We start from the raw sequence: 12,358 nt of genomic DNA on the forward strand, positions 1-12,358 counted from the left end.
CACTTCAGTGGTAGCTCCTGTAACTCCTGCAGTGTCCTTGCCTACTTTGTTTTTATAATTTTCTTTCTGAAAGCCTTAATTCACTGTCCACTGAAGTCAGCCACTTTGGGGAAAGTATCCTGTTTCCTACTTTTGGTAAGCCTTACTGATCATAGTGGGAAGAATGCTTTAGTTTCCCAGAAAAATACAGGCCTTATCATGTTAAAGCACACCCTTTGTGCCAGGACTATTTCAAGTAGTTTAGTATATATTAGTCAGTTTCTGGCTTCCAGGTGGAACTTTTGTGCAGTGGACTTCTTTACTGGGCCATTTTTGTCCATTGTATTAAAATAATTGTATTGAGTAGTTTGTACCATCTGCCTATGAAAGCAAAAATATGCAAATATGGTTTGTAGAGAAAAATGGGAAAAAAATCCATCGTACTTTATCATCATATCAAGCTAACTTATATTTACATATTCTGATTGCATATGCAGTCTTTTCTGTAAATCATAAATTTTCCTAGTTAATAGCAATGGAATTGCTGAAAACACAAATGTATTTCAAGCTCATAACATCCACTCTTTTCTACTTACAGGTTTTTATCATAAATTCTTCAAATATATTCTTTCTTGAACCTGCAAATGAAATAAAAGCTCTACTGGATGAACACACTGATATGTGTAAACGCATTCTTAATATCTACCGTCACATGGTAGTCCAGGTGACGATGGACAAGAAGACATGGTAAAATGCTAATGCTTTTATCTTCGATTATTAGATCACAAGATAAATGTGAAAATTTACTTGGTATTAAACACAGTGGAGTGGTATCGATTGTGTGAACTGGTTTCTCTAAATCAGTAAATACATGGACTTTAACATCACAGACAAGGGGAAGAGGTTATCTGCTCCATTAAAGCCATTAGTAAGCACCTAGTTAGTTTGGGGCAGCTTAGCACTCAGTGAAAAAAGGAAGTAAGCTAGGATATACAGCTACTATTAAGGAGCCACTGATTACTTTTTTCCAGGGCATTTTGCTCATCTGTCAAAGTGCTAAAAATATGCAAACAGGTGAAGCTTCACAGCCTTATTTAAAAGTAAACAAAAAAAGTCAGATAAGCATGGATAAGTATTATAATCAGATGTGACTTGCTTTTGATCTGTAATTCCATAAAGAAGTCAGCATACTGTTTTGTTCCTTTCCAGTGCTGAGGGTGCCTAGCAGGTACAACAGATGCCACTTTCAACTTCCTGTCATTTTCCCGACTCCTTTAAATAGCTGTTTCTAATGAGGTAGTATATTGCCATCATTCTCCATTGCAAGGAAGCAGTAGCAAGAGGATTTCAACTGGCTGATTTATTCCATTTTAATTTGACTTGCTTTCAGTCTGTAACTAGTATTTCCTGAAATCTGGGTAAATAGAGCTGGAATTACGTGTAACATGAACTTGTCTCCTCTTGTGAAGAAATAAGGAGTCAGTTCAAGGCGAACCACTAGGAAATTGGGAATAATAATAGAAAACAGATTCCACTAGGTTAGTATTCCCCAGTTTCACATCACTTTAAAGAAGTGACTCTAGACTGATGGCAAAGATAGTGCCACACAGAATAATAGATGAAGCATATTAATGATGATGTAATATTGGCAAAAGATGTCATTCATACTGGGGGAGGGAGGGGAAAAAGAAAAAATCAGACTGGAAATATAGTTAAAACTTTGTGTGTAACTTCAGGCTGTTGAAGGTGATAGCGCTTGAGTGACCTGGTAGAAGGTGTCAGAGGGTGGCAGGGATTTCTCTCTCCCAAGTGTGAAGAGAAGATTGGCGTAATTTCTTCTGCAAGAACCAAGTTAGGTTGTTTATAATCACTGTGTCCTGTTTGGAATGTATTTGAGCAAATCAAGCTTGGTTGTTATCTTCAAAAGTATAGTGGTATAAACAGAAGTGTAACAAAATGCTAACTATTTTTTATTTAATGTTTTGTAGGGAACAGATGCTACTTGTTCTGCTCAGGGTTACTGAATCTGTGCTGAAAATACCACCCCAAACTTTCTTGCAGTACCAAGGAAGAAAAAACTCCACTTTAGCTGGAAGACTTGCAGGACCTCTTTTCCAGGCAATTAAACATAAATTCACTCTAATTAATTCAGCTTAATTTTGACTAAGAGATTAGATTCAACAACCACTGTTGGCTATTTTGTCATCCTAAGTCATTGATTATGTTAGCCAGATAATGTGAATGGTGTGGGTTAAAGAGCTAGCGACATTTATGACTTTCTGTCCTATATGTGATGGTACTACAACAGGTTTTGGGGCACTGTGAAATGGAAAAATTGCTGTCCTTTAGTTGAGTTGGGATAACTGTCAGTGTGTGTAGTTTTAGCCTGCTTCCATTGCAAAGTTAGCTCAAGTCAACACAAAATCTTCTGTGCCATCCATGCCTAACAAACTGATTTCATTATTCCTTACAGTAAGCTGTAGCAGATACTTTCCGAGTTTATAGGTGCAGTGTGCTGTTGTTGTGGCTTCTCTGTAAGTAGAATCTGTGAAGTATCCAGATTCTTCAGTAGACAAAAAAAAAAAAGGATACACAAGATATGAATGTGATGAGAACTAATTGAGGACAGCATTTCAAAACTCTCAGGCAAAACTTGTAAGACACTGAAAGATCTTTCATGAGTCCGTTGTTTCTGTATCTAAGTCAAAAACCCATTTTAACATAACATTTGATTATTCATGGAAAGTTTGAGTGTTGTGGTGATGAAACAAATGTCAGGTTTACACAGAAATTTCTATGGCAGTTGGAAGCTTTAAGCAGTAACAGTCGAATGATGGCATCTTATGTTCAGAACCCAACTTTTCTCACTTTATTCTTTTAGACTCTTATAGTAGCTTGGATCAAAGCTAATCTAAATGTGTACATCTCTCGAGAACTTTGGGATGACTTGCTGTCTGTAATGTCATCACTGACATATTGGGAAGAGCTGGCCACTGAGTGGTCCCTGACAATGGAGACACTAACTAAAGTATTAGCTAGAAACTTGTACAGCCTGGACCTCAGTGACCTGCCGTTGGATAAATTAAGTGAGCAGAAGCAGAAAAAACACAAAGGCAAAGGTAAGACAACACTGTATACACATCAGTTCAGTTTCGGCTGGGGTAATAAGATGTTGGGTACAGCATAATTTTGGTCTAGTGTTTTTAGTATGCTTAAATAGGCATTACCTGAAGTAACCCAGTTGCCTTATAATAAGGCTGCTTTTTAGAACCCCCACAAAATTCAGTCCTGCAAGTAGCAACATATGGAATGTAATTTTTTAAAAGAAAAAAAATTGTATGTTGAGTTTAACCTGTAGTAGGTTATGCCTTTCTTATTTTATCAGAGCAATTAAATAGTTGAGTCCCAATCATAGCTTCTTGAAGATACCAAAGGTTACACATCTTGTAAAAATTAGCTAGGAAGTGACTGTAAAAATTAGCTAGGAAGTGACTGTTGCAATCACCACTGGAATATTGATCCTGAAATCCAAGATGAAGTGTAAAGTGAGCATAGTTTTGTTTGGATACCAGTTCATCACTAAGCCATGGTGAAGAAGGGTTTTGCTAAAGTGACCTTGTTGGATTATTTAAGAGAAAGGATACTCCTAAAAATCCATGTGAATGCTACCAGTTTTAAAATTGATTCCTAAGCTATGGAGAAAATACTCTGCAGGACATGATTATGGGGCGAGGAGGTGGCTTCTTGCTTATGATGGTACAGTTCTGGAATTGGTAAAGGACAGGAGGTCCTGGATAGAGGCCTGGATTGAGAGTTGCAAAACCTGGATTCTGTTCCCAGATCAGAGACTGACTTTCTGCATGGAACCATTGACAATCACCTCTGACTTTTTTTCCACTTTTGTAAAAAATGGGTAATGACAGTGGTCTCCTTTAAAAAGTGCTTTGAGATGTAATGGTGAGAGGCAGGATTAGATTTAAACTGAGTAAGATGGGGAAAAAAGTTTTACTTTACTGTTTATCCCTCTGTATTCTGATTGATGTGGTTCTCCAGTTAAACCACGGGGAAGAAACTTCCTGTTGGTATCCTTGGGTTTGTCAATGAGGAGTAATCAATGTGGATTCCCTCTCAAAGAGGGTGTTCCTATTTTTGCTCATCTTAGGCAGAGGCATTATTCACACTTTTGTTCTTCTGGTGTGTGACAACCAGACAAAAATACATTTCTCTGTAGTTGACCCTGAGAAAGAGGTTGTTCCAGACCATTCGTATTTGTTGTCCTAGTATACAGCTTGATTATTTTTCTTGCAAAAGACACAGGTTGTGGTTTTTTCATTTGGGTGGGGTTTTTTTGTTAGGTTCTTTGTTGTTGGTTTTTTTTGGGGTTGTCTGTTTAGTTTGTTTTTTTTTAAAGTCTGATGTTGGGTAAGAATGTGTATAGTTACTTGAATATAGGCTTAAAAAAACATTTTGAATCTGCCATATCACCCGTACAGGGCCACATGACATGAGTTTATGTTAGTCTTTAGTAATAAGAGTTCCAGAGGAAAGCCTCTGTTAAATGTGAGTGGCAGAGTTAAATCCAGCTTTGGAAGTAAAAACTATAATACAAATTGTGCCAAATTTCTTTGGCCCTGTTAGTTTGCTAATAATAATGAACAGGTTGTACTCAGGCTAACTTTCCAAGAATATGCATTTTCAATGATTGTAATTGTTTGTCAAATATTGTTTTGGATTATATGAGTTCAGTATGGGTAAGGAAATGCAATGCACATATTCTTTAGTTCACTTTCTTTTTTACGCACATTTTTTTTGACACTTCCTTATATGAGCTTTATTTACTTCAGTATAAATGTCAAATGTGAATTTGTTCCATCTTTTCTTAATCTTGGTATAGCATTTTTTGTGAATTTCCAAAGAGCATTGTTCTCTGAGCCCATCATCCCATTTTTTTTGCTTTTGCATTTCATTATCTTTATTTCATGTTCCTCAAATGTCACAAATTCATCTAGAAGAAAACCACAATATTAACGGTCTATAACGTATGATTTTGTGTGTCGTGTCTAGCAAGTGCAGCAAAGGAAAATTTCTATTGCTACATGTGTTATCAGGCTACAACCTTTATAAAACCAGTTTTCTTGTTATTTTGCACTTGACTGGTCTGAAAAGAAAATCACAATAGTGTAATAGCACCAACACTTATGAAAAAGTTTGGCTATCTCTCAGTATTAATACTGGCTAGTGGGTTTATATATTTAAAAACCGGTAATGAGTTGTATAGATTTGAAATCATACTTGCTTTGGTAATATAATTTATTCTGTCCAGCTTTAAAACTTTTCAGAACTTAACTACAAATGTCTGATGATGCCAGAATAGAAATGAATAGATTTGCAAATCTTTTTTGCAGGAGTTGGGCATGAATTCCCAAAATCTTCTGTTGATAAGTCCTTTTCTAGAGGCTGGAGCCGTGATCAACCTGGACAAGCACCAATGAGACAACGCAGTGCTACAACCACTGGCTCTCCAGGAACAGAAAAAGCAAGGAGCATCGTTCGTCAGAAAACAGTTGGTATGTATCTGTAAAACCTGATATAAGTGGCATTTTAGAAAGGGTAAGGAATTGACGACTGCCTTTTGTAGCAAAGTGGGTAACTTCTTTCCACAAAAGTATATTATCTCTAAGAGTTAAATGTGTAACTTCGGCAGACTTATTTGCTTTTAGGGTAGCTGAATAGCTGCGGTTACTAGAATTATAGTAACTGCAAATGAAAGTAATACAATTGATATTTTAATCTTTAATGAGTTTGATCAAATACTTAATCTGGACTGGAAAAATAATACTGTTATATGTATATGGAAAGCAGCTGGAATGGTTTGATCAGTGATATGGATAGGTGGGTAATAGAAGGCTTTTTAAGAGCCTGTTTTCATGAACTGTGCCCAAAATAGGTTGAGTATTTTTCAGCTGTGCAATGTGTATGTCTGCACAGTTTATAAAATGTGTTGTCTTTTACTATAGCCTGAATCTTTATAAAAGCATATATGAAAGATTGACAGAAATGCATGCAGTTGTCCATTTCTTGAAGTCATCTGTTTCTCAACTTCATTACTTGCAGATGCTCTTTGGTGTGTTAGAAATGAGTGATGCTAAACAGGGCTTTAGGTGGATTGCTCAAGACTTAATTTATGTTCGTATGATTTGCTTAAAATATCTTAACAGGAACTGGACTACAAATTTCTTTAATCTGTTGTCTCATCTTGCTCATCCCAATGCTGTTGCTTATGTGAAGGAAAGTTAAGCTGATTTTTTTTTTATTTTTATTTAAAAGAAGAACTTTTTAAGGAATATGTTTTGGCTTTTTAATATTTCTGTAATTGTAGTGGCTTTGGTCATTGTATGTTATTGCTTCACTGATATTGCTTGGAAGCAGGTGCATTCTTGACACAGTTTTAAAAACTGGAGATGCATATTGGCAGTTAAATATATAATTGTGTTAACTTTTCAGAAATGAACATTGTTTCTTTTTTTTTTCCCCAAAACTATTTACAGTTAATTTTTTCACATCACAGAGGTTTTTACTTGAATATTCTTCAACATTCTTCATTTAAAAAATTTATTTTCTCATGAGGCCTTTGTTGGTGTGGGAGAGTTAATTATCGTATAAGCAGTATAGACATGAGAAAGTTAAAGTTACTAGTAAAAAATTTCCTGTTTTTTTTCATGCATTCAGATGCTACACAGCTTTTGCTGCATCTCATGCTGAAACCACTTTGTTTGACTAGTTTTCTTTATGGATCACAGATACTTTAAATGTAATTTCTGTTTTTCTATAGATAGTCTGTGATTAACTGTTGCGATTTTTTTGTTTTAAATCTCAATTGCCTTAACAAGGTAAAGCTCATGTTAAAATTTCTTCTTCCCAAATAGTTAATATTTCAGACGTTTTGTCAGAAGGTTATGTAGTTTGGTCAATTTATTAGTGGTTTTGTTTTGCTACTATTTGAAAAATGGCTATTTATATGATGTTAGCCCTAAAATGACTGAAATTTATCCTAATCAAGCAGTATATTGACCTCGTTAGCAGCAAACTAATCTGATTTTAGTTTCATTGTATTTTAGCTTCCATGGTTTTGTTCCTTTCCTCCAATTATCTTACATATTTGATATTAATAAGCCGAGTTTGTAGTACTGTAACTAGTTAAAATTTCAGCTCTATTCATATTTTTAGAATACCATCTGTGGACAAGCATCACAGTATTAGTAGGACAATTTTAAAAGATGAAAAGTCCCAAAAGAGTTGCCAGAGTCAGAATCCCAAACTCCTCCGTTTTTTACAAATGTGAAGAATATGTTACAAAAACATACCTCTTCGCTGTGTGCAAACAATTGCTTGTTATTGTCTCTCAGGTCTGCTAAAAGCTGTTTGGATACTTCTTGATCTGTGCCAGTCACATAATAAAAAAGGGTCACATAATAAAAATAGTAGTTTATAGTCACAATAAGTAAAATTTTCTATAGAACGTTTTGCTGGGCAGACCTTCTCCTTTTGTTTAACCTTAGCTCCACAGCTAATTCTGATGTTAGACCTCAGATATGTTGCATGGTATCTGATACGTAGTATATTTCCTTTGATCATGAGTAATACATTCTTTTATATCTGAATAGGGGGGAGATATGCATGTTGAATGTTTTATGGTAAGAAGAAGCTGGGGTTTCTTTTTCATCTATTTTGTTGTACACATATTGTGTACATCTGTGCACCTCTATTTTTTGAGCCATCTTCATGCCAGCACACATTTATTGCTGCACCAAATATGTGTGTATGTGTGTGTTACTCAAATAAAAATCACAGCTTTTCTGAGATGCAATGTGTACATTTTTAGCCTGAACTTATGTAAAGTAATTTTTGGAAAAGGGCCTTTAAAAATGATATGCATATGGGTTGAAAAATCTTCTGCAGGGCTAGATACAGAATCTGTGGCTTAGGCAACAGGTTCTGGTGCTATGAAAATATTGGATCAGAAAGAATTTACTGATCTATTGTTCTGCCTTTGTCTATAGGCAACAGTGGAAGGTTATAAACTGTCAAATATTTAGTACACCTTCTGGTATTAAGTGTGCCTCTACTTAACTACTTAACTGAATGTGTTGCATCTTACTTAAAATAATTTATTGAGATAACATTTTCCTTTTACATCATCTTTCAATAATAATACACTGCAATTTTTCCTTCAAAAGTTTCTGTAAAATTTCCACATTCTAATTTGTAAATTGGCTGCTCTGCCCCCACCCCCCTTGCTACTGTTAATGTAATATGTTGGAAAAGATCCAGGTAAATTACAAGGGACAGTTTAGGTTAAGGTCTGTGATCCGCACAGTATCGAATCTCAAAAACTTGGTTTATTTAGAATTGTAGAATCATTTAGGTTGTGAAAGACCCTTAAGATTTACTATGTAGCATGTTAATTTTTCTCTTGCCTAAATTCATTTTAAGATGGCACAATGATGAATGTAATGCATCTGTCACTGTATCCTGAGTTATATTATTGTATCTCTTAAACAGAGATGTTAAAGTGATACACATAATTGCCTTGAAAGAAATAATAAATTGTTTTCTGTCTTATAAACTTAGTCAAAAATTGCTTCAGTCTTAAAACGTCTGTCCTTCTGAATTGTTTTTTCAAACTGATGTTAAGACTACGTTTAAATTGTGCTGCATTTGTCAAGTGTGTTTTCTGCCCTGTGTACGTTGACCTACACAAGTTACCTGCATGTTGCTGTTAGGGACAATTCTTTAACCTGATTTAGAAGTGCAATGTGCTCAACTTTCACTGCACTCTATTCATGTACTTCTGATTCTCATACAGACCAGGAGCACTGAAATTTTAAGTGTATATTTCATGTTGTTTTGAAAGTGTATATATAGAAAAGTTCAGAGATTGATTAAATATTGTACTGACATTATTTAGGTAAGATGCACTGAAATTTCCTTGAAAGAACTTTATCAGTAACTATTTTAAAACAAGGTATCAAGTTTGCAACAGTTTGAAAAGGAAGCTGATTGAAGCAATGAATATTGCTTTTTGAAGAACTTCAAGTGTACTTTGAGATTGAATGCAGTATCAGTTCTTGCTATGTCTTCCTTTAACAAAGTAAAATAAATATTATAAAGATTCATTTAAAATTTATTAGAAAAGCTGCAGATACAACCCTCATCCTGATGCCATGATTCTTACAGAAGTTTTCCATTCGTAGGGCTGTCGGCAGGATGTGAGATATGAAAATGTGAATTAGGATCAGTTTAGCAAGATTTGTGCAGTATCGACTAAAAGCCAGACCTGGTGGATAAGAAACAGTTTAATGTTTTTTGTTGTCAAACCATTTCACTCGAGTCACTCCATTTTTAATTTGGAACTATAACAAGTCGTGTTGCAGATTTCTCCACACAGAACTGGTCATTTTCTCCTTATGATTTTGAATCTCTTTTGGAGAATCATGAATTCAAGAATATGGGCATGTGTAAAATTCAGAGATGCTTTTTCAGGAGTAAACAAAAGGAAACTAGAAAAAATGCAGATGTAGTGTAAGTTATTTTTTCTGTTAAAAAAAATTCCAAGTTCTGAGTGTTCGTGGAGTGACCTTCACCTTGATTTTTCAACCCCTGATGCAATGGGAAAAAACTTGTTAATTAGTTTCTTGATTTTGAATGCAAAATCTCTGTAATCGTTATAATAAAGGCATTGTTGCTGCTTTACATAAAAGTTAAAAACTCAAAATGTCTTATGTGTCCACTGATTTTTTTTCTTTCTTACAGCTCTGCCAATATCTGCCGTGCTGAAATGTTTTAATTTTTGAATTTTCTTCCTTTTTATCTTTGTTTTCTCTGTTGCTGCTTTTTCTGTGACACAAGCCTTTCATTATAGTCACTCTTCTTTTTTCCTTCCCCACTTCTTTCTTTTCCTTTTTAAAGCCATGAGAAGCCGATCCATTGGTGAATGTGCTCTGCCATCGGCCTATATACGCAGTGCTAAAAGTGCTCCTGTTCTGATCCATACTTCCAAACCCTTCTTGCCTGATATTGTTCTCACTCCCCTTTCTGATGAGCTTTCAGGTAGTGCCACCTCTGCTAATTTCTGCACCCCCTTTATCACTTTTTTAAACCTTCTGCTTTCAAATTCTGCTAAAGCATTAAATTTTTCAGAGTAAGAATATTTGGGGGATGGGGGGAGAGGGGAAGAGATTAAGAATGAATATTTTGATATGTAAAATACCATGCTATTTTGCAATTCATTCTGGAACTGTTAGAAGTTAGTGCTGTGCCAATGTTTACTATCATGAAAGTGAAAATTGAAGAAATCTCTTGCTTTTTCAGTTAATTGATAAGCAGTAATATAGCATCTCTCTACCAGAAAGTACAACTAATTTTTATTTGTGGTAAGGGAGGGAGGGAAAGCAAGAACATAATTTTACTTTGACTTGCCTTTTACATCTTTCTATGTAAATTTTTGAATTCAGTGTCATAGGTGTGTTGACAACCATGATAATGATATACTTTAGCACCCATGAAAAAAGGATGTCTGAAGTATACAGTAAAGTGTATTTATATATATGTTACCATATGCCTTTTCTCGTAAATTTATAAAAACATTAAATAATCTATACAGTTTGGAATTCTCAAATGCTGTGTTTTGGTGATGTTTTTCAACAGATCCTTTTTTCACAGGGTTGTTTTTCTCAACATTGTTTGGTCCAGCAGCATGGTGGGCGAAAAGTTTTACAGTAGCTTTCTTTGGATAGTTTTCTTTCAACAAATAGGTTCAACAATTAGAATTAGCACAGATTTTACAAATGTATGCATGAAAGTTTGCAGTTGGAGTTACTATTTTCCTGTGCTCCAGCTATTACATAGGTGTAAATGTGAGGCTGACAATCATATTATGCCTTTGTCTCAATGAGTGAAAACAAAACCATAGTGGAAGGACTATATATATATATATATATGTTTTCAAAACTGTGTGCAGATGTAAGGATGTAATGGCAGTGGTTTTTTTAATGGAAGATAGTTTTGGGTTTTTGCTTGTTTTGGTGGTGTTTGTTTTTTTTCTTTTCTGCCTTTGTTACAAAAAGTACTAAGAACTGTATTTTCATAAATGTATTTTGTTATGTGCCAAAATTAAGTCCTGTTGTGAAACAGAAACTTGGTGCCTTAGTATTCAGTCAAAAACATAAATGGAGAATTAGGAAAGTTTGAAGAACCCACTCTAGGGAGACCAGACTTTCACAGTGAAAAATTTTAAAGTATTTGGATGAAAATTTTGACACCAGAAATGAAGAATAATAAAATATTATTCTAAAAATATTATTCTATTATAAATTCATAAATGTATGAGTGCAAAGGTTATATCTTCTGAGATATAAATTAATTTAGAAGATGGGTTTTTTTATAGGAATGAAAATCTCAGGGGCACAGCTTTCACAGTGAACTATTGTTTTGCTATATAGTCACTGATACTTTTTATCCTGTCTTAAAGAAGGAAAAAGTGCTTTTGCAGTCAATTTTATCATCCATGTTTCTGAAAAGTCCTGTCTTGCATCTTTCTTCTGATGTGTCCCAGACCTGATGGGTCTCTTGCTATTATCCTTTCTGTTGATACTCATCCAATGCAGAAATTGCTCAACCACTGTAATTCTTGAAAGTGAGATAATTTTACAGACCTTTGCACTTAAATAACATTAAAAAAAAAAAAAAAGTCTAGGTGCTTCCTAGTTTTGGTGTCTTTTCAAGCAGATTGGTATTGAAACAGTTTCAGGTTGTGCCTAAGAATCTTGAACACTGCCAGGAAATAAAAAAGCTCTAGTGAAGCAAAGTAAGCTGTTAATGGGGAACTAGCAGAGTAAAGGAAAATCTATCTGCCTGATCAGAATATACATTGCTCTTCTAGTTTTCTGCGTTTTTTATTGCGTGCACTCTCTTTCTCTCTTTTCTCTTTAAAACATGGAGCTTTATTGTTTTCCTTGTCCTTTCTTCTTATGATAAATAGATTCTTTTGTGAAAGCTGCCTATGTCCAGATGTAGAAACAATTTACTTCCCAAATAGCATGGTCTACTATAAGTGTATTTAGGTAACAAATAATGTTTAGCTAGCTGTGAGAGCCCTTTTATTTCACGATGATATGAATATCCTGTTATCCAAACTGACTTTCAGATCCAGCACAGCTTGAAAGAAGAGGATATGTCAAATATTTCAAAAGAATAGAAAGCCCTAATCTTAAGTCGTAGTATTTAGCTACTTTTAGCTATGAAACTCCTCACTGAAAGATTGACTTGGTGAGGAATCTTGACAGGTAGTCCAAAGGAAAGCATTTATGCCAAAACCTAT

General features: G+C 34.7%; 1 protein-coding gene across 7 annotated transcripts in view; it reads left to right on the plus strand.

The window, feature by feature from the left end:
• Positions 1 to 12,358, plus strand: part of RALGAPA1 (Ral GTPase activating protein catalytic subunit alpha 1) — a 131,819-nt gene that overhangs the window by 32,152 nt on the left and 87,309 nt on the right. For 5 of the 7 annotated variants that reach the window (XM_065686271.1, XM_065686270.1, XM_065686272.1 and 2 more), the window contains exons 13-16: positions 578 to 726; positions 1,968 to 2,097; positions 2,861 to 3,098; positions 5,385 to 5,546. In XM_065686271.1, coding sequence (XP_065542343.1) covers positions 578 to 726; positions 1,968 to 2,097; positions 2,861 to 3,098; positions 5,385 to 5,546 — 679 coding nt within the window. Of the gene's footprint in view, positions 1 to 577; positions 727 to 1,967; positions 2,098 to 2,860; positions 3,099 to 5,384; positions 5,547 to 9,948; positions 10,090 to 12,358 lie in introns of all 7 variants that reach the window. The other 2 variants (XM_065686275.1, XM_065686276.1) reach the window with 1 other exon arrangement.

The sequence above is a fragment of the Lathamus discolor genome, chromosome 6 (assembly GCF_037157495.1).
Source record: "Lathamus discolor isolate bLatDis1 chromosome 6, bLatDis1.hap1, whole genome shotgun sequence".
NCBI classification, from domain to species: domain Eukaryota; kingdom Metazoa; phylum Chordata; class Aves; order Psittaciformes; family Psittacidae; genus Lathamus; species Lathamus discolor.